Here is a 22294-nt window from a genome sequence, read left to right as displayed (position 1 = left end):
ATCTCTTGTGGTTTTTTTTGCCAGTTCCGAGTAATTTGTGTCTGTTTTACATGTGTCTGTTGGCCTCCTCTTACATGGCAGAGGTTGGAACTAGATGATCTTTAAGGTCCTGTCCAACCCAAACCATTCCATGATTCTATGATTCTTTGTTGGGTTTGATTTTGTTGGGGCAGAAACTATTTCTTAAGCCTTGGACGATTTCACTTTTTTCCCCTCCCCCTGAATTTTCATAGTGATTTAAATAATCTAATGCAATTTTATATGGAAATGCGCTCTTAAATCAGTTGAGGCCTGAAATATACTATTTCCATGAATATACTATTTCAATGGTTGTCTGTGAAATTTGGTGGGTACTATTTAAATGAATATTTGTGAAACTTAAGTGAAATGGTCACTCGTCGTACAGGTTTAATATAGAACTTGCATTAAACCTATGTGTAACCTGGGGATGTTGTGGGATTTTGGGCTTCCTGGTTCAAGAAGGACAGGGACAAGAGGGTCCAGCAGAGGCTACAAAGATGCTGAGGGGCCTGGAGCATCTCTCTGCTGAGGAAAGGCTGAGGGACTTGGGTCTTTTTAGTCTGGAGAAGAGAAGGCTGAGGGAGGATCTGATCAATACTTATAAATACTTCAAGGGAGGGTGTCAAGAGGATGGTCTTTTGTCAGTGGTGCCCAGTGATAGGACAAGAGGAAATGGGCACAAACTTGAATATAAGAAGTTCCATCTCAACCTGAGGAGGAACTTCTTCACTGTGAGGGTGGCAGAGCCCTGGCAGAGGCTGCCCAGAGAGGTGGTGGAGTCTCCTTCTCTGGAGACATTCAAACCCCACCTGGACACGTTCCTGTGGGACGTGCTCTGGGTGGCCCTGCTCTGGCAGGGGGTTGGACTGGATGATCTCCAGAGGTCCCTTCCAACCCCAGATCATTCTGTGATTCTGTGATTTTATGGCTCAGGTCACAACAAGGCTTTTGAGTTGGAACTTTGATGTCATACATACATTTTTGTTACACATTTGGTATTTCTTTGCCCAGAAGAGATGTGTTGTACTTATATAAAACATACAGTATTGATTAGCAGTTTTTAATTAGCAAACAGCTGTGTATCTGGAGCACACAGATGTTGAGTGTCTTGGTAGCATCGTTTGGAGTGTTGTCCAGTGATTTGAGGGATGCTCTGGCTGGTGGAAGTGACCAGGTCCCTTCCTTGACATAAATGACATTTTCCTGAGCACGTTCCCTTATCCTCACCCGACCTCACCGTTGTGCGATGGCTTTTATTACACAACTGGATGAAAATCATTTATTATAACCCAAATCATTACGGTGCTCTGTGGTGCCATCTAATGGAAATAAAGCACTGCCATCCCTCCTGGTGTCCTCTTGTCACCCACCCTAATAATTACAGATCAATTTCTATTAAAAAGAACTAATCTGAATACCTTACGAATCCGAACGTGAATATTAATAAACCCTATTCCAAAGCACGTACTGCTTTGGGGAATTTCTTTCTGAATTTTCTCAAATTCTCTCCCTCCTGCAGGCTCTCGACGGCAATGTATATGATCACCTTAAGGATTATTTAATGGCATTCAGCAGGACTGAACTCGAGACGTGCCAAGCTGTACAAAACACGTTCCAGTTTTTACTGGAGACTTCCAGCAGGGTAAGTTTGAACTCAATGAACCTTTGTAACTGAATGCTTAAGAGCGTGTAGAAGTTCCCCGAGCTTAAGATTTGCTTCCAAAAGAATGACTGAACGGAATGGTTATTATTTTTTTTGGTGACTCCTGAGTGGTATTAAGTTAAAAAAAAACTGGACGGTTTTCTTGGGGAAGAATTGTTCCTGTTGCCACCCAGTTTGCCTTCTCCTGAGTACATTTACATGGTACCAGGTCTTTGGAGAACATCAATAAAGAGATGTTCACTGGTTTGGGAAGAGAAAACACAGCTGAGCTCTGCACTGGGTAATCTGGTACCACGTTAGGCATCCATCCCAGTAAAGCCCTCTGAAACTCTTCAGATTCTCTCTTACTAATTGACTTTCAGCTTAAAAACCCAAATATTACAGTGTTTTCTCCCTTGAATTGGGAGTGGCAAATACAGAAAACAGAGTCTTCTCCCAGACAGGGTTTGTTTGCTTTGTCGAGCAGCCAGAATCAGGAATACGTGATCGCTTCCAGGATAATTTTGATACTGAAATCATTCATCTGCTGGGCTAAAACTAAATAAGTAATTGCCACTGAGCTCAAATGAACTGCTCGAGGGCCGTCGTAATATTCCTTTATATGTACATCTTAACCACCCGGGCAGAAACAGAGCTCGTTTATGCTGGGGCCACTGAGCTCAAACGAACTGCTCGAGGGCCGTCGTAATATTCCTTTATATGTACATCTTAACCACCCAGGCAGAAAGAGAGCTCATTTATGCTGGGACTTAGGTAGAAACAGCATATTTAACACGTTCCTTATTCACCTGCAAGGATGCTAATTCATACTTTATGAGTTATAAAGTATATATTCGATATAAAGTCAAAAATTGGCTCTGCGGTAGCATGTTTTTGAATTTCCTTGGCAGCAACTGTAAGAATTATGAAAATAGTATTTTATCCTCTGGTGGAAGAGGACTTTCAATAATTCACCTTGGCGTATATCATTCTGGTTGCAGTTTGAATATGCAGAGAAGAAAAATGTGTATTATGTGACTTCTGAAAACGTGTGTCTTGCTCTGAAATACATTGGTTGGTGGCTTATTCCATGGTCCCAGGTTTTGCTCATCCTTTCTTTGGAATCTTAAGCTTTTCCTGTAGGTCCGTGTTGCAGGAATTGGCTCAAAAAGAACAGGGGAATCTGGAGTCTGAACTCGATATCAAAAGCATGTTTCGACAGCAGCTTAAGATTAAACACGGAACAAATTTGTTACCAATTTAGTAATTTGGAATAAACCCCGGGTTGCCGTCAAAGCAAAGATTTAAATATTTATTGTGGGGTTTTTTTTAATACTTCACCTGTTCTTTGTTACTTTTAAGATCAGAAGCTTGCCAGGCTACGCTTAGAAAAGACACTTCAGATCATCGGAAGAAATGCTTTAGTTTTTCCATCTGAGCAATGTTTCTGTTCACGGGAGGGAATTAAATTATATTTGCTTTAGAATGAGACAAGTTGCTTGAGTGCGGGAGCCCGTCTGGAGCACTGGGACCAGTTGTGGGCTCCCCAGTTCCAGAAGGACAGGGAACTGCTGGAGAGGGGACAGCAGAGGCTACAGAGATGATGAGGGGCCTGGAGCATCTCTCTGCTGAGGAAAGGCTGAGGGACTTGGGTCTTTTTAGTCTGGAGAAGAGAAGGCTGAGGGGGGATCTGATCAACATCTATAAATCCTTTCATCATCAATCCTATCATCTCTTTCAGTTTGAAGCCATTACCCCTTATCCTATCATTCCATGCTGGGAGGGCTGGAGCCCCTCTGCTGGGAGGACAGGCTGAGAGAGTTGGGGGGGTTCAGCCTGGAGAAGAGAAGGCTCCAGGGAGACCTCGGAGCCCCTTCCAGTCCCTCAAGGGGCTCCAGGAAAGCTGGGGAGGGACTCTTGATGAGGGAGGGGAGCCCTAGGAGGAGGGGGAAGGGTTTGACCCTGAAAGGGGGGAGATGGAGCTGAGATGTGGGGAAGAACTTGTTTGGTGTGAGGGTGGTGAGAGCCTGGCCCAGGTTGCCCTGAGAAGCTGTGGCTGCCCCATCCCTGGAGGGGTTCAAGGCCAGGTTGGAGGGGGCTTGGAGCAATGTGGTCTGGTGGGAGGTGTCCCTGCCCAGGGCAGGGTGTGAGACTGGATGGTCTTTAAGGTCCCTTCCAACCCAAAGCATTCTATGATTCAGTGAAATATTCCCCTATGACTCTGAGCATTTGAAAATGCAATTTAACTTCCTTTTGACCTGAACGGTCCTATTCAAGACTCGTACTTTTTGCATTTCTCTGTTGGAAAAAATTTGGTTTCCTTTGGAACATTTTCTGAAATTCTGAAATTCCATTTGCTGTTTTGAATAACATTTCTTTCATGTTTCTGGTAAGGAGCTTCACCAACCTGGGGCAAATAATTTCATTTATGCACGTTTCTGACTGTGCCTTCGTTCTGCATATGGTATATATTTATCTTTGGATTTCAAGTCTGTTTTAATCTATCGAGTGACATTGACTTTGTAAAGAAACTGCCCGAGAATGTTGACTCCATTTCTGAATAGCAGGAAATCCAGTTGGAAAAGTTGCTGCTTAATCCCAGAATCACAGAATCTTCATGGTTGGAAGGGACCTTTGAGATCATCGAGGCTAACCATACACACACAAAAAAAACCCAAACCCAAAACCACAAAAAACCCCACAAAAGAACCCCCACAAAACAAAACACCCAACCCAACAATCTTGGGCACTAGAGCATGCCCCAAAGGGAAACATCTACGTGTTTCTTAAATACCTCCAGGGTTGGTGACTCCACCACCTCCCTGGGCAGGCTGTTCCAGTGCCTGACCACCCTCTCAGTAAAAGAATTCCTCCCAGTATCCAGTCTAAACTTCTCCTGCCCCAACTTCAGACCGTTTCCTCTGCTCCTGTCATTGTTCCCTTGGGAGAAGAGGTCAACCCCTACATCTCTACACCCTCCTTTCAGGGAGTTGTAGAGGGCAATGAGGTCTCCCCTCAGCCTCCTCTTCTCCAAACTAAACATTCCCAGTTCCCTCAGCCTCTCCTCGTAGGACTTGTTCTCTAGACCCCTCACCAGCTTGGTGGCTTTCCTCTGGACATGCTCCAGCACCTCAATGATGTCCTTCTTGTAGTGAGGGGCCCAGAACTGAACACAGCCCTCAAGGTGAGGCCTCACCAGCGCCCAGTCCAGAGGCACCATCACTTCCCTGAGGAATTCCATGTTGTTGAGGCATCTTTTTCTTTTCTTTTTAACAATTACAGAATCACAGAATGATCTGGGGTTGGAAGGGACCTCTGGAGATCATCTACTCCAACACCCTGCTAAAGCAGGTCACGCAGGAACGTGTCTAGGTGGGGTTTCATAGAATCATAGAATCGTCCAGGCAGGAAGGGACCTCCAAAGGTCATCTAGTCCCACCTCCCCACAGTCAGCAGGGACACCCCCAACTAGACCAGGTTGCCCAGGGCCTCGTCGAGCCTCACCTTGAATATCTCCAGGGAAGGGGCCTCAACCACCTCCCTGGGCAACCTGTTCCAGTGCTCCACCACCCTCACAGTGAAGAACCCTCTCCTAATCTCCAGTCTAAATCTGTTCCCCTCCAGCTTGAAGCCATTTCCCCTCGTCCTGTCACTCCAGGCCTTTGTAAACAGGTTCTCCCCAGCCTTCCTGTAGGCTCCCTTCAGAGAAGGAGACTCCACCACCTCTCACAATTTTCAAATACATTGTGCAAAACGCTCTGGGGTGTTAATTCTCTGGATTTACACACTCCCCTGAGTCTCAAATTATAACACTTGTTCTCATTTGTAGCTAAATATTGACGTTTTGAGGGGAAATTTCTTGAGGACATCTAAGTTTTTAAGTGTTTTCCGGAAGGGATCGTGACACCGCGGGCATCGGCTGATGCTGCAGGCGATTCCTTCTTTAATATTTATCAAATTTTGATTTCTGGTGATACATACACCCTCCCCGTGTGCCTTCTCCCTGTGTTTCCCACACATTTGAACGTGTTTACGTTCAGCCGCTCCGATCGGTGCAGTAATTATGCACTTTACTCTTTTAAATGAGTTCCTTATTGGCCCTGGAGGACTATTTACTTTCTTCAACTGAAGATTAATTTTTTACACTTTCGGTATTTCCCTACCAGAAACATCAACATTTTGAGAGCTCCGAGAACATGTTGTGCTTCCCATTGTACGCTCAGTGCCATCAGAATTCTCGATCAAACACAAGATTGCTGCTATTTCTGAATAAATACCATCTTTATTACACACTTCTGTACATTTAGACCCTCTGTTTGGTAGTAGATTTTGATAATTTCATGCTGCTATTTATGGATTTTCATCAATTGAAGCTGGGAGTGCTCTGTAGGGTTCTCCAACCACTGATACTATTTTTTTCATACTGCAATCACCGAGTTTTTCTTTCTAAATCCGCTCAAATTGTGACATAAGGGATTTGTTTAGGGATATGTGTCACGCTACGCGAAATGTATCATTAAACAAATTTAGGAGCTGGAGTAGTTTTGGTTGAGAAAAATGGAAGCTGTGAGAGTTTTCTCTAAAAGCAATTGAATAGAAAGAGATTAATTTCGCAACTGATTTTGTCTGCGTTATTCCAAATAGTCTTTTCAGCTCCCACAACTAATAATTTGTGTGAAAAGAAGATATTTTAGCTTAAGAACGAACCATGCACAAGAAATTATCCCCAAGAGGAGAGAAAAATATTTACGGGAGTGACAGCACATAGTTTATAGTTGATAATTGGATTATTTTTTTCCTATTTTGCCCTTGTGGGATTCTTCCTTGGTTAATGGCAGGTGTTTTTCTAATAGGTGTTGATCAGATCCCCCCTCAGCCTTCTCTTCTCCAGACTAAAAAGACCCAAGTCTCTCAGCTTTTCCTTGTAAGAGAGATGTTCTAGGTCCCTCACCATCTTTGTAGCCTCTGCTGTCCCCTCTCCAGCAGTTCCCTGTCCTTCTGGAACTGGGGAGCCCACAACTGGTCCCAGTGCTCCAGATGTGGCCTCCCCAGGGCAGAGCAGAGGGGCAGGATGACCTCCCTCCACCTGCTGCTCACACTCTTCCTGATGCCCCCCAGGATGCCCTTGGCCTTCTTGGCCACAAGGGCACTTTGTTGGCTCAGGCCAGTCTTTTTTCGGTGGTGCCCTGAGACAGGACAAGAGGAAATGGGCACGAATTTGAACATAAGAAGTTCCATCTCAACATGAGGAGGAACTTCTTCACTTTGAGAGTGGTAGAGCCCTGGCAGAGGCTGCCCAGAGAGGTGGTAGAGTCCTTCTCTGGAGACATTCAAACTACTCTTGGAGATGTTCCTGTGGGACCTGCTGTGGGTGGCCCTGCTCTGGCAGGGGCTTGGACTGGATGATCTCCAGAGGTCCCTTCCAACCCCACATCATTCTGTGATTCTGTGATTTTTTTAGGTCGTTATCACGTCCTACTAGGTTTTCCTGCCCAGAATCAGGTCCTCTATTTTTGTTTGGTGCGTTCCAGGATGTGTCTCTCTGAAACAATGGACTAATTCTACTGTAGCGTGTTTTTAAGTTTACGAAATAACAGGTAATTTGTTATTTATGTTTTTTTTTCAGGTGGTGCGGGATTACAATCTACAGCTGTTTTTACAGGAGAACTCGGTGTTTCACAAACCGCAGCCTTTCCAGTTCCAACCGAGCGACAGCGACACGGTAAGAACCCGCTGAATTTCTTCTCTTATTTCTTCTCACTCGATTTTGAAGGATGCCCCTGGCAGAGGCTGCCCAGAGAGGTGGTAGAGTCCTTCTCTGGAGACATTCAAACTACTCTTGGAGATGTTCCTGTGGGACCTGCTGTGGGTGGCCCTGCTCTGGCAGGGGCTTGGACTGGATGATCTCCAGAGGTCCCTTCCAACCCCACATCATTCTGTGATTCTGTGATTTTTTTAGGTCGTTATCACGTCCTACTAGGTTTTCCTGCCCAGAATCAGGTCCTCTATTTTTGTTTGGTGCGTTCCAGGATGTGTCTCTCTGAAACAATGGACTAATTCTACTGTAGCGTGTTTTTAAGTTTACGAAATAACAGGTAATTTGTTATTTATGCCCACATCATTCTGTGATTCTGTGATTTTTTTAGGTCGTTATCACGTCCTACTAGGTTTTCCTGCCCAGAATCAGGTCCTCTAGTTTTGTTTGGTGCATTCCAGGATGTGTCTCTCTGAAACAGTGGACTAATTCTACTGTAGTGTGTTTTTAAGTTTACAAAATAACAGGTAATTTGTTATTTATGGGTTTTTTTTTTTTCAGGTGGTGCGGGATTACAATCTACAGCTGTTTTTACAGGAGAACTCGGTGTTTCACAAACCGCAGCCTTTCCAGTTCCAACCGAGCGACAGCGACACGGTAAGAACCCACTGAATTTCTTCTCTTATTTCTTCTTGCTCCTTTTTTAAGGATGGTGTTAGAAACGGGCAGGAGAATAACACTCCCTGGGATCCCAGGCTGCTTTAACCTCACACTGTATTTTTGGAAAAGAAAGGGAAAGTGGCCCGATTCCACCAGCGGTAGGTGGGTAATTAACAAAAGCATCAAACGAGCTCAATGTCATTCACAGAAGAGCAGAATCTCTTTATTTTTTTTTGTGACAAACAATCCCTCGTTTCTCTGCTTTCAGGCCAATTTCTTACTCTATTTCGAAATAACAGGTAATTTGTTATTTATGTTTTTTTTTCAGGTGGTGCGGGATTACAATCTACAGCTGTTTTTACAGGAGAACTCGGTGTTTCACAAACCGCAGCCTTTCCAGTTCCAACCGAGCGACAGCGACACGGTAAGAACCCACTGAATTTCTTCTCTTATTTCTTCTTGCTCCTTTTTTAAGGATGGTGTTAGAAACGGGCAGGAGAATAACACTCCCTGGGATCCCAGGCTGCTTTAACCTCACACTGTATTTTTGGAAAAGAAAGGGAAAGTGGCCCGATTCCACCAGCGGTAGGTGGGTAATTAACAAAAGCATCAAACGAGCTCAATGTCATTCACAGAAGAGCAGAATCTCTTTATTTTTTTTTGTGACAAACAATCCCTCGTTTCTCTGCTTTCAGGCCAATTTCTTACTCTATTTTATTGAGCTTTTTATCGTGCTGGTGAGATTTTCTTAATATTCACTAACACTGGGCTAGGGCAGGTGTGATGCTGTGCCCCATAAAGTGACCTCTAAATTACTCAACAAGTATTTATCCCAACACAGAAGAAGGTATTGATTTCAAAAGAATACATTGCGTCCCTAAATAATCTCAGAAAATATTCTTTTGGTGCCTGTGTTGCTTCCAAAGCCATCACTGATGCCATTAAATTACATAAATCACAGGATGTAAATCCATTTCCAAACGGTGCTTTAATGAAGTGGGGTTGTTGATGTCCCACCAACACTGCTAATGTTATTTCAAGAAAGAACAGTTTAAATCTAGATTTTTTTAAAAAAATTAACCTCGTGCTGCTTTTTATTAATTGAATTCGTTCATAAACTGACTTGGAGATAAATGGCTTGATCTTCGGTTCAGGTAATTAAATTCAAGAATCCTCTTAATAAGGGTGTGGGGGTGATTTTTCCAGAAATACCGACATTTTAAACACAATTTCCCTCGTTTTTCCCTTTTAACAGACTGGGTTGGAGTTTTCTTCCAGCTCCTTTGTACGGGGTGACTTATTGCCCTAAAGTTTGAGGTTGTTCTTGATAGAAGGAGCGGAATCTTTCTGTCTTTGCCCTGCTTTTCTAACCTTCCCTGCTGTCTCTTTTCCTCCCCGTCTCGTCTCCGCGGCCAGAGTTTTAACGCCGTTCAGCTGGTGGATATTGAACCCTCCCCTGTCAGTGCTATGAGAATGACCATAGCAGAGGTATCAGGGAGTATTTACCATCAGCCTTTTGGGTCATTTTTGCTGTCTTGTGGCTCGAGATATGGAATTTACACTCTTAGAGGTTGGCAAAAGAATGCGTGATGAGTATATAGATAAAATAAGAAAAGTGAGGTTTAATTCCACGAAGGAGAGCGCGACGTGTTCTTCGCTCTTTATCTTTTGCACTGGCAGAGCAAGTTTGTAATTGATATTCTAATCTTTTGGGGGCATGAATTAATATTTCACGGCCCCAGATAGTGATGTGTGTAATTGGGTACTTCCCTAATGTGAATGGGGGAGCTCGTACGACAACTGGAGGCTGTTTAGTGCGTGCTGATGAAATGCAGTCAGTCCCCATCACTAATTGAATTTTGTTCTCTTTCCAGAGGGCTACCCCCCACGTAAAATAGAACTGTAATTCCCTCTGATTAAACTCTTCAACATGAGAAATGACATGATGGCTTTGACGTGGTGCTTGGGTGGGTTGAGATGGTCCTGGGCCCTGCTGGTGCCCCTCAAGTTCAGGAGCTTTTTAAAAGCAATAAAGGGGTGGGTTTTGTCTCAAATTGTCCCAGTACCTCAGAAGCAGTGATTTCTTCACTTGGCACAGCCTTCCAGTCCCTCAAGGGGCTCCAGGAAAGCTGGGAAGGGACTCTTGATGAGGGAGGGGAGCCCTAGGAGGAGGGGGAAGGGTTTGACCCTGAAAGAGGGGAGATGGAGCTGAGATGTGGGGAAGAACTTGTTTGGTGTGAGGGTGGTGAGAGCCTGGCCCAGGTTGCCCCCAGAGAAGCTGTGGCTGCCCCATCCCTGGAGGGGTTCAAGGCCAGGCTGGATGGGGCTTGGAGCAACCTGGTGTGGTGGGAGGTGTCCCTGCCCAGGGCAGGGGGTTGGAACTCAATGATCTTTAAGGTCTCTTCCAACCCAAACCATTCTATGATTCTGTGAACCCACTTGGGCTGTGAAATGACTGCATTTCTTCATTGCGTTGCATTTTTCGAGCTTCTAGCTGCTATTCTGTAATCCGTTTTCCCAAAAATACATAAAATACAATCTTCTTTATGATCCATATAATTATTTTCAGCCAGAAGGATTATACCTGGACAATTGGAGCTTACGCATTCACCATGTTTAATCAATAAGTACAAAACCATAAGGGCTTTTGCCCAGGCTTTTGAATTGGTCCCAAATTGTATGTTTTCTAATGAATTGAACAACGTTTAATTGAGGAACAATTACCAAGCATTCTTTTGCCACGGATTCTCTTTGTAGATGCTCTGCTGAGGTTATCGGTTGGCTTTTTGTTTTTGTGGGTGATGCATGATAATTCTCACACCGAGGACTAACACTGAAAGAAATACAAGTCGAGTGATTAATACAACTAATAAATTTTAAATATTAACAATTTCCAAGAGCAAATTATGGTCTGTCTTCTGACCAAATACCTGATCCACCGTGACTGGGGGCAAAGTTTGGAGCGTTTAAATGTGACCGGAATGAACTTGTGAATATTGTAGGGAAAAAGAATCTTATAAACGATATGGATGTTGGAGTCCAGCTGTAGAAAAAGCTCTGAATGCTTTTATAAATTCAGGTTTCACATGGTCTGGCTCAAAATTCTGCTGTTGCCGAAGAGTAACGCGGAATGGATTGCCCCTTGAGTCAGGTACAAACCCCACAGCTCAATTTCCTTCCCAAATATTCCCAACGTGCACAATAAGAGCCTCCAAGAGAGACTGTTCCTGAGAAGGATGGGTATGAGATGGTTTTCCATCAATTTTTCAGTATTTTTATTTCCCCATCGTTAGACTGAAACATAGACTCTTGAGTGTCCATAGAGAGAAACCCACTGCAAAATATTTTCCATCGATCAGCTACTTCCCATTATCTAAAATACTGTTTTGAGCTTCACTTTCTGCATTTCCTCGTGTTACTTAATTATTTAGATTGTTTCAGTGTCTCCGTTAATTTCGACTGACATATTTCTTTCTTTTAAAAAAGAAGTTGTAATTATTTTTTTTTAATTTTCCCCTTAAGGAAAAGGGTTTGTTTTAAAAGTATCCGGTAAAAAATCACGGATAAATCCCCAACCAGCTTTAATCCCTGCGATAAACGAATTCACAAAATGGCTTGAGCCTTTACCAGCAGTGAGATGGAGAAAAATAAAAGGATTTTTGGAAATCCTGTTGGCCTCACAAGAAAAAAAGAGTCAGCACTCATTGACCTGCCAGGGAGGCTGCTGCTCCATTCAGTGTAGTGACAATTTAATCATCCAACATCCTCCCACGAGGCGCCGGAGATTTATTATGAAATTCAGAAATCCCTTACGTTGAAAACACCTTGTCCCCGCGCTCGGCAGATAAATCCTGGCCCGTAAGAACAAGGCAAAATGGAAAGGAAATTACCCAGCTTTTTTCTCTCTTTTCCTGTTTGGAAAAGATTCTTTTTCCTTGACCTGGGTGTTATCACATGAGAAATAGCACGTTTTGGCCGGATGGCCAAAAAACACGTCCCGAGCGCGGGAGGAGAACGGCAGCAAAGAGCTGACACTAAACTTTTGGAGGTCTTTTTCCTGTTATTTTTGTTTTTTTCCAATCTACGTGTTGCCTGTGACCGTAGTTTCCTCTGCCCGTGATGATGCTCCCGTTTTCTTGGAGCACGCAAGTAAAAAACGTAGTCAAATTTCACTGAATTTCGCGTAGTTTCCTCTGCCCGTGATGATGCTCCCATGTTCTTGGAGCACACGAGTAAAAAACGTAGCCAAATTTCACTGAATTTCGCTGAATTTTTAGAGTTGGAAGGGACCATAGAGACCATCTAGTCCAACTCCCCTGCTAAAGGTTAAAAAAATCCTGAGATCATCTACTCCAACTCCCTTGCTAAAGGTTAAAAAAACCCTTTTTCTCACTGTAATTTGCAGAAAAACAACCCCAGCATCTCAGTAGGATGGATGGAAAGTTTTGCACTTTCACCCCTCGTTACTTGGAGGTACAAGATTTATGGAGAGATTGGGAGAAAAAGGATGAATTTCGCTTCTCTGTCACACGCAGAGGAATATATTGAATTTCTGAGCAGCTTGTCTTAAGCTATATAATATAAATTATATATATATACGAGCTGTGCTTATAAAAAGACATCAGTCTTGCTTATGGCATGTTTTCTCAGCTCTCCAAATGCTCAGGGGCTTGAAAGTAAATAGAAATTATGGTATAAATGGGAATCGGGACTCAGTCGAGCCTCCTTTTTGCCAGATTTTACTTTTAGCAGGTTCTGTGAGTTTTTACAGAGTTATTTACGCATTTCAACATTGACTATTCAATTTATTTAAATATTTAAAATATATTTAAAGACTATTTAGTATTAAATATGCTTAAATATTTTACAATCCCTTTGTTTTCTAAATGGTGCTATATGCCATTTTTATAATTGTTGCCGATAAATATTTGATGGTCGATATTAAATATTTAAATCCAGAAAATTTCATGAAATATAAGCTGCTGGTAAAAAATAATCCCTCTCAAACCTAAACCCAAGCTGACAAGTTCAGGGAATGCACAATTTTTTCTGTATTTAGAGCAGTTTTTGCTTTTAATACCGGAACAGAGTAAGGGGACTGGTTTTAACTATAACATCTTGATGCTAAATAAATAGAAAAAAAAAAAGTTAGGATTTAATTTTATCACGGTATAAAATTAGAAATTAAAAATTGGGAATTACTGCCGAAGAGAAACACAGTCATTCAGGTAAAGAAATTCCCAGTGGATCCAAGTGGGAGCCTGGTGAAGCTGTGAATTCCCTTTGTGCGTGGCCAACGCGACTGAGAACGATTTGATTTAATTCCTCCCACCCCAGTGGTGGCTAAAATAAGGTCTAAGCTAAAAAAACCTCATATTTGAGGTTGATATTGAAAGGGTCGTTTGTAGAAAAGGGGAAACACCCCGGAGTTATTGACTCAAGTCTTCTCTTGGATTGAATTACAACATTGTTTCTGATTTACTTTACGTATAACGAGCTGAAATTGGCTCACTACCTAATTGATTTTATTTTCATTTAGAGAACGTGCTGTTAGTATTAATTTTTTTTTTACAGTCAGGAAACACCGTTTAAGGAAAATTGCAAATAATTCCTAGCAGTGAAACTAAAGCAGAAGTAACACTTGAAAGAAGTGGCCACTTAAGAAATAGCTCTTTGTTTATATTGCGTTGAAAATATCTCTAAATCAATTTCTCTTTGTCAAAGTTGATTCAAAATCGACTCTTTTTTTTCCTTCGGTTACCTAATGAGAGCAATTTTTCTATATTTCTAGTTATAATAGATTTTAGGGGATGTGAATGCAGCTGCTGTGCTAATTGAGGCAAATAATAATTATGAGGGTGAGAATAACTACACTAACAAAAAACATAATGCACTCTAATTTCAAAACTAATTTCAGTGAGAAGATTAAAAACTTTTAAAAAGAAATAAGATGAAAAATTAAAAAAAAATAAGAAGATTTGTGGCTTTTAATCTCTGCTATGTAACAAAAGTGTTTAATGCAGTAACACCAGGCACTGGGAGCAACGGAGCTGTATTAATCACTGACATCTAACAAAAAATAGTGCTTTTAAGATTCTCCTCTTTAAAAAAAAACCCAAAACAACCCAGAGATGGGATAAAAAAGAGCTACAACCTTTATAGTAACCCTGTCCCTCCCGTGTTTGGCATCAGCTGCTGCAACAACCTGGGCATAGTGTGTTTTGGGGGGAGATTTCTCGCTAATGGGCAACGATCCCCCAAAATAATTAATGAGCCAGAATCAAAAATAAACGAGGCCCTAAAAACCAACTGGATAAATTATTTCCTATAAATGGCTCTTCTTTTCCCGGGTGCTTTTAGTAAGGAGAGTTTTGGTTACAACAGATGTCGCACACTAGTTTCTATATTTGTTGGGATTTATTATTTCGGGATAGAATATTTTTTTAGCCCAATCCAGGAGATCACGGTGGGACTGGTTTTCAGCCCAGAGGACTTCAAAAAGTCCCAGGATCCCTTTTCTCTGCTCAGATGTCCCAGAACCACCTTCCTTGTGATGACTTTAAATGTAATTATCATCTTTATTCCCTGATGAATAGGATGTTCCTTACCCTTCTGCAGCCCCTCCAGCCCTCACCGCTGCGAGATGTTCATTTATTAGATAATATGGTTATATAAACCAGCAATAATAGATTGGTTGGTTTTTAGTTTTATCATAATATATCTACAGAGGTTTATGTGACCTATTAATAGTGGACTCAGGTCTTTTTTTTTATTCTTCTGCATGGAAAAAACCCACCCTGTTTGGGAATAATCTTTATTTTTAAAGATGGGGGGGTGTCCTGTTTGTAACACTGAAAATTCACCGAAATACGAGTTGATCCCAGCTCACTCTTGGCTAAACTAAAATTAAATTAGCTCTACAATAATAGATTAAAACGAGAGCCAGGCTCCACTCGACGATTTTCTTCGAGCTGCCGTGTTGAGCCACAAGTTGTGTGAGAAATGTCATGCGTGTCCCTGGACGTGTTGATCTTCCCCGTTGGCATGGCAACCTCTGATTTTCACCTTTTCAAAAGAAATTACCATTTTTAGGTGTGTTTCGTGCCGGTGGTTTGCATGCAATAAATGTTTGCTCCTTTTTTTTTTCCGATGTCCCAGCGAGCTTTTTTAGGCTCCAGCTCCCAAAATAAGGAACTTGGATGCTCAAGAGCCAACTCTTTTGCTATTAAAACTGCGCACGTTTGTTAATTTAAGAAACAGCATTTCTTGCCTCTAAGCCCTTGAGCTGGTTGGAGCCACTAGTACTTTTCTCTTGGTTTTCCCATTGAATTTTTAGCTCTAAACACCGCTTGCGCTGTAACCCCAAACCCTGGGAGAACAGCAGAACGTCCACCTAAGTTTAGCTCAGGGGGTTTTTGGCTCTTCCTTCATTCCTTGGCCGTGGTGAGTGGTTTTGGTTTCCCTCTTTTTTGGAAGAGGTTAAATTGAGTCACTGGACATCTTGCCACCACCAAACTCCAGTCCTGAAAACACTTAAGCCAGAGCTTAATTTAGTAAATCAGCTTAGGACCAGACCCTTCAGTCCCCCCACCTTCTTCCCTAGACTTTTGATTTTAATATCTGTAGTAGATAAATCTCTGGTTTAGATCCTTTCTTCCCACTTTAGGTCCTTTCAACCTGTTTATAAGGCAGTCGGTTTTTCATTTCTTACTTGATGCACCCCTCTAGTCCATCTTTACCAGAGGATAGAAACTTCTCAGGTCATCCTTAAAGTCCTCCAGAAGCACGTTCTCTTCCATGTCAACCAACTTGCTGCTGCTCCTCTGCTTCTAAGTTCCTTCGCAGGTCGTCTTGGTTCCTCAGTGTGGTACTGAGGGATATGGTGTAGATGAGGACTTTGTAGAGTAGGGTAGATGGTTGGACTCGATGATCCCAAGGGTCTCTTCAACCTGAATGATTCTATGATTCACAGTAGGTTGGTCCCTTAGAGGTCAGGTGAAGTCCCTCCTGGCCATACCAGCTCCATTTATTCAGGAGACATGCCAGGTCCTGATGGGCTTGAAGCCTTTCTCCTTCATGGTCTTCTCAGCCAAGCATTCAGACTGTTCATTTCCACCACTCTCTCTGGTCTTGTCCATCTTTAGGAGTCCTTGTTTTCAGCTTCTTATCCAGGAAACCAAATTTTTCCTTTAGATCTTGTCTCCTGCTTTTGACTATATTTCTGGTATCCACACAGACCACAGCTCTAGGTTTTTTCCCCAGCTCTTTTTATTCCTCCATTTGTATGTTGTTTATTTTTAGACCTTTAAGCAAGGGTGAGGCCTGCTTGGATACAATACTGCTTTATGAATAACTCATACAACCTCTCTCATCCAATAACAATTCGTTTCCTTTTTAGTATGCCCTTAGGAGCAGCCACAAAGTTTGCATTCATTTTTCTGGTCAAGTGCTTTTGATAGATTAAAAACCGAAAACGCGCTTGGGATAAAGCAGAAGGTTATCAAGCCACCGAAAAGAAAGTCTGTGTTTTTTCTTAATGAAAATGAGATGCTGAGTTGGGAGCAAGACCAGTGGGAACACTGAAAATACATCGTGGGATGTTTTATGGGGGAAGAGGCAACGATTCCACTCAGACTGGGAGCTGATACGACTCACAGAATCCCATGGGGTTGGAAGGGACCTCTGGAGATCATCTCCTCCAAACCCCTGCCAGAGCAGGGCCACCCAGAGCAGGTCCCACAGGAACATGTCCAGGAGGGGGTTGAATGTCTCCAGAGAAGGAGACTCCACCACCTCTCTGGGCAGCCTCTTCCAGGGCTCTGCCACCCTCACAGGAAAGAAGTTCCTCCTCATGTTTAGATGGAATTTCTTATATTCAAGTTTGTGCCCATTTCCTCTTGTCCCATCCATGGGCACCACTGGAAAAAGACTGGTCCCATCCTCCTGACACCCACCCTTTAAGGATTTATGGGTGTTGATCAGATCCCCCCTCAGCCTTCTCTTCTCCAGACTGAAAAGCCCCAAGTCCCTCAGCCTTTCCTCACAGGAGAGATGTTCTAGTCTCCTCATCGTCTTTATAGCCACAGACTCAGCTGGAAGCTGCGGAAGAAACTGTAAGCCGGGAAAAACCTGAGGTCAAATGTTATCTTAAGGATTGGATGTGCCTAAATAAATCCCTGTGTTTGTCCTCTTTATGTTTTGCAGTGGAGTAACTTAACATAGATAATAAAGAGGTCAAACAGTAATGAAGAAACAAGATCGTATGAAGCCACCTCAATAAAAGCAGGCAAAATACAACTGCTGCATCCGCCTCTTCTTTGCTTGGTGGGCAGTTTTGTCTTCCATGCTGGAGCTAATCATGTGCTTAGAACTTCCCTCCTCCTCTTCTGGGCTGCTCTACGTCTTGTTTAACAGTTCCTTTTACTTTGAAAATTCTGTTAGATTTAGATAAGATCTCAGGAGGAAATTTTTCTTGCTGAGGATGGTGAGAGCCTGGCCCAGGTTGCCCCGAGAAGCTGTGGCTGCCCCATCCCTGGAGGGGTTCAAGGCCAGGTTGGAGGGGGCTTTGAGCAACGTGGTGTGGTGGGAGGTGTCCCTGCACATGGCAGGGGGGTAGAACTAGATGATCTTTAAGGTCCTTTCCAACCTAAACCATTCTGTAATTCAATGATTAACATGGACTTTGTGGTTCTGTCCCACTCTGCTGGTTGAACTTCATGGAGATGTTTGGTCCTGGCTTTGAGCTAAAGTACCTTTACATCATATACTCGAATGTAAAAACCTTTTGGGAGATTTTTGGTCACTGTAAGCAGCACAGTGATGCTATCTCCCTTCCACCCCTTTTTTGATGTTTATTGATCTTTGCCCCATCCCTGGAGGTGTTCAAGACCAGGTTGGATGGAGCTTTGAGCAACCTAATCTGGTGGGAGGTGTCCCTGCCCAAGGCAGGGGGTTGGAACTTGATGGTCTTTAATGTCCCTTCCAACCCATACCATTCTATGATTCTCCAGGGACGAGTTGAAGCACCACAAGCTTCTTGGCTGACTTACAGCTTCTTGAAACAGAGACAGAAAGTGGCCCAGGAGTCTCCTGAAGCATTAGATGTATTTCAGAGCCCTGTGGTGGGACCGTGTATGGTGTGGGGGGGATTGTCTTCCTTTCCCTTACTTGCTTCTGCTGGTGGAAATCATCCCCTTCCCAACCCCTTGAATCCGCTCCCCCCAGCTCTCTTGTAATAAGAGGATGAATAAGAATAAAGGCCAGATTCAATTTTGATGGAAAGGAGCTTAGCGGAACAAAATAACGAGCTGAACCAATTTTTGCCTCATTTTCAATTAAATCCTCTGATAACGTGTTAGCATAAGTTAGTATTATTGCCTCTCCCATGAGGGCAGTGTAATCTGAAAGCATTAAAATCTTGCTTTCATTATCGCTTTGGTTTGCTTCCCAGCATCTCTTGATGTTACTCCAGTCTATCCCAAGTGCTGGTGTGAACGTTGTCTTCCTTCCTTGACACAAATGGTACCACTTCCCCTAAAACACCTGGCACAAATTGTACCTCTTTGCTGCCAAAATTACCTGATAACCCCATCTCTTCTCCTGCATCAGGCTTCTCACCTGGCCTGAAAAAATAATTTTCACCTTCCTCCTGCTGCCTGACCTTGAATTTCTCCTTCCCTGTGTAGTTGTGGGATCTTCTCTGGTTTCAAACCCCACCTGATGGAGAAGAATCCTGTCTTTGGAAACACGGAGGAGAGAGTGAGAGAGAAAAATTCATGGAAAAGTCCCCACTTTCACACTTTCTCAGTTTGAGCAGCACTAAGCGTGGTCTCTTGAGTGGTCATTTACACCATTTTCTTGATGATGATTTATTAGGGGATTTTTTCAGTTGATGTCAAAGGTTGAGCAAGATTATATAGGCCTGAAGAGGACTTTTGATAAGGAGGTGGTTCTGGACTGCACTGTCTCAGTAGTGAGATGTGCACAAGACAGCAGGTCACCAAGGAAGAGGAGTTGTTCTTGAGAATCCTCTTCGGAGCATTAATTAACTTCAGTTGGAGAAACCACTGAATTATGTGGTCTAAGACTCTGTTCTGTGGTGTCAAGAGCACACCCGAGGAAGGTGGAGTGAACAGAATGTCTTCTCACAGCTATTTTTACTGATGGGAAGGGTATGAGAGTGGCTCAGGAAAAAATAATAGAATCCCAGATTGGTTGAGGTTGGAAGGGACCCCTGGAGGTGTTCAAGGCCAGGTTGGATGGGGCTTTGAGCAACCTGGTCTGGTGGGAGGTGTCCCTGCTCATGGCAGGGGGTTGGAACAAAGTGGTCCAGATGGCTTTTGAATATCAGCAAGGATGGAGACTCCACAACCTCTTTGGGCAACCCGTGCCAGTGCTTGGTCACCCTCACGGGGTAAAAAGTGTTTCCTGATGTTCAGAGGGAACCTCCTGGTGCCTCTGGTCCTGTCACTGGCCACTGTCCTCTTTGCCCCTGGTTAAGGTTGGAAGGGACCCCTGGAGGTGTTCAAGGCCAGGTTGGATGGGGCTTTGAGCAACCTGGTCTGGTGGGAGGTGTCCCTGCCCAGGGCAGGGGGGTTGGAACAAGGTGGTCCAGATGGCTTTTGAGTGTCAGCAAGGATGGAGACTCCACAACCTCTCTGGGCAACCTGTGCCAGTGCTTGGTCACCCTCATGGGGTAAAAAGTGTTTCCTGATGTTCAGAGAGAACCTCCTGGTGCCACTGGTCCCATCGCTGGGCACTGTCCTCTTTGCCCCTTCCCTTCATGTATTTATAGTCATTGTTGAGATCCCTCTGAGCCTTCTCTTCTCCAGGCTGAACAGTCCCAGCTCTCTCAGCCTGTCTTCATAGGAGGGATGCTCCAGCCTCTTCATCATCTTTGTGGCCCTTTGTTGGACTCTCTCCAACTTAATTATCATTTAATTACTTATCCTTACACAGTCCAGGTGCAGTAAATGAGTACAGAATGCCCACAAATATAAGAAGGACTATCAGGAAACCTACTGTACTTATCCTTACACAGTCCAGGTGCAGTAATTGAGTACAGAATGCCCACAAATATAGGACTATCAGGAAGGACTATCAGGAAACCTACTTTAGTCGGAAGATTGAGACTGATCCACATCCCAAATGCTGAGATGTACGTGTAAGCACAGGGTAGTGCTGTGGCACTAATGGAAATTATCGAAAGATTGGGAGTGATTGCATTAATTAAATGCTGGAAAGTCTTTCTGCAGAGTTTCAAATGGGTTGTATTCAATTTGTAGACAATCGAGAACTACTTCATCTTGCTTTAGTTGGCAATTTGAGTTAGATATTATTTGTTTTTTGGTTACTGACACATGAACAGCAGGTGTAAGATGAAACAATATCAAAACATGTAGTTTGAAATTCGAGCTGCTGTTTTGCGGGTAATTATTATTTTTGACAGAAATGGTCATGCTCTTCTAAAAATTTTGATGACATTATGATTTGCTCACAAATTACAAAGAGTGAGCCTAAACAGCCAGTTGGATCACACTTAACCTTTCATCTTTGAAATGATGAATCCTTCCTGGGGTTTCTTCAGAAATTAGGTGGCTTCCTTGGCCAGTTATTCTTCATCTCTTTGGTATCGTGTAGGGGCGAAATTACGTTTCAGTTGTATCCATGGTGTCTCTCATTGCAGTAGAGCTGGGTCTGATGTTCAGTGTCACACTGGTTTTCCTGAGACAGTTGAGTTGGGAATTCTTATGAATTTGGATTTGCTTCCATAGTTGGTTTTTCCACAACATAGAATCATGGAAAGGTTAGAGTTGGAAGGGACCTTAAAGATCCAGACCCGGTTCCTCCAAGCCCTGTCCAAGCTGGCCTTGAAGCCCTCCAGGGCTGGGGCAGCCACAGCTTCTCTGGGCAACCTGGGCCAGGCTCTCACCACCCTCACAGCCAAGAACTTCTTCCCCACATCTCATCTCCAGCTCCCCTCTTTCAGGGTCAAACCCTTCCCCCTCCTCCTAGGGCTCCCCTCCCTCATCAAGAGTCCCTCCCCATCTCTCCTCGGTCCCCCTTTAGGTACTGGAAGGCCATTATAAGGTCTCCCTGGTGCCTTCTCCATCTTCTCCAGGATGAACAACCCCAATTCTCTCAGCCTGTCTTCATAGGAGAGGTGCTCCAGCCCTTTGATCATCACCTGTTCCAACAGGTCCATGTCCTTCCTGTGCTGAGGACTCCAAAGCTGGACACAGTACTCCAGGTGGGGTCTCACGAGAGCAGAGTAGAGGAGCAGAATCCCCTCCCTGGCCCTGCTGGCCACGCTTCTTTGATGCAGCCCTGACTTTCTGGGCTGCCAGGACTCACTGCTGGCTCCTGTTGAGCTTCTCATCCACCCCCAAGTCCTTCTCCTCAGGGTTGCTCTCCAGCCATTCTCCACCCAACCTGTGTTTGTGCCTGGTACCATCATAGAATTCATACAGAAGAGAGTTGTTTTTGTTGAATCTGTCTTGTTTTATATGAAACAAGATCCGTCTACAGAGGTAGCCCTGGGTCTGTGTAATGACTCCTCCTCTTGTTTTCTCTTCCAGAGTCGACAACTGGAATCGGAAACTGGAACGACTGAAGAGCACAGCCTCAACAAGGAGGCTCGGAAATGGGCTACCCGGGTAGCCCGGGAGCACAAAAACATCATCCACAGTCAGCGGGTAGGTTGGAAAAAACACTTGTTTAGGGATTTTATTTGTTGTAACTCCCCACTGCACGAAACAGGAGCTGCTGGAAGCACTAAGAAATTCTTTTGGTCCTTTTATCTCTCCGGGCAACCTGCCATTTTCATCTGAGCCTTTCTTGATACGATACATTCAAACTGCCAGGTTAGCAGCTCCTCAAATGTTTTGGTTCATCAGTAGATTTTATTCCCATGTAAATATGAACTTACAGCTTCTACTTCACTGCAAATAACTTACAGACCTCTCTCTGTTCTACACACCACACTTTCGCTCAAACTGAAGTTTCAGGGATTCTCTCACCTTCACTATATCATTTATATATTACCCATGGGAAAAAAAATTATTTCTTTGGATATCAAAAGTCTTTTCAAGACATGGAAAATCCACGAGTCATGCACACCACCTGTGCAGACACAAGATTAAGTGCTTATTGTCCTCTTAACATCCTTAAAACTCTGGCAAGGCTCCCGTTGCCCCTCTTTGGAGAGAGTGTTGTAA

The 22294-nt window shown here is 43.6% G+C and overlaps 1 protein-coding gene across 1 annotated transcript in view; it reads left to right on the top strand.

Moving 5' to 3' along the window:
* LOC106893708 (F-BAR and double SH3 domains protein 2-like) overlaps positions 1-21812 on the top strand; it is a gene marked incomplete at its 3' end in the record, with an annotated part of 127713 nt that extends 105901 nt beyond the window's left edge. The window contains exons 7-10 of the mRNA XM_014951892.1: positions 1541-1663; positions 7290-7385; positions 9495-9566; positions 21656-21812. Coding sequence (XP_014807378.1) covers positions 1541-1663; positions 7290-7385; positions 9495-9566; positions 21656-21812 — 448 coding nt within the window. The remainder of the gene's footprint in view (positions 1-1540; positions 1664-7289; positions 7386-9494; positions 9567-21655) is intronic.
* Between the last annotated feature and the right edge of the window lie 482 nt (positions 21813-22294).

This window comes from Calidris pugnax, unplaced genomic scaffold (genome assembly GCF_001431845.1).
Source record: "Calidris pugnax isolate Ruff unplaced genomic scaffold, ASM143184v1 scaffold213, whole genome shotgun sequence".
Classification (NCBI taxonomy): Eukaryota; Metazoa; Chordata; class Aves; order Charadriiformes; family Scolopacidae; genus Calidris; species Calidris pugnax.
Note: the sequence above shows the minus strand (reverse complement) of the source record. Positions and strands in the feature narration are given on the sequence as shown.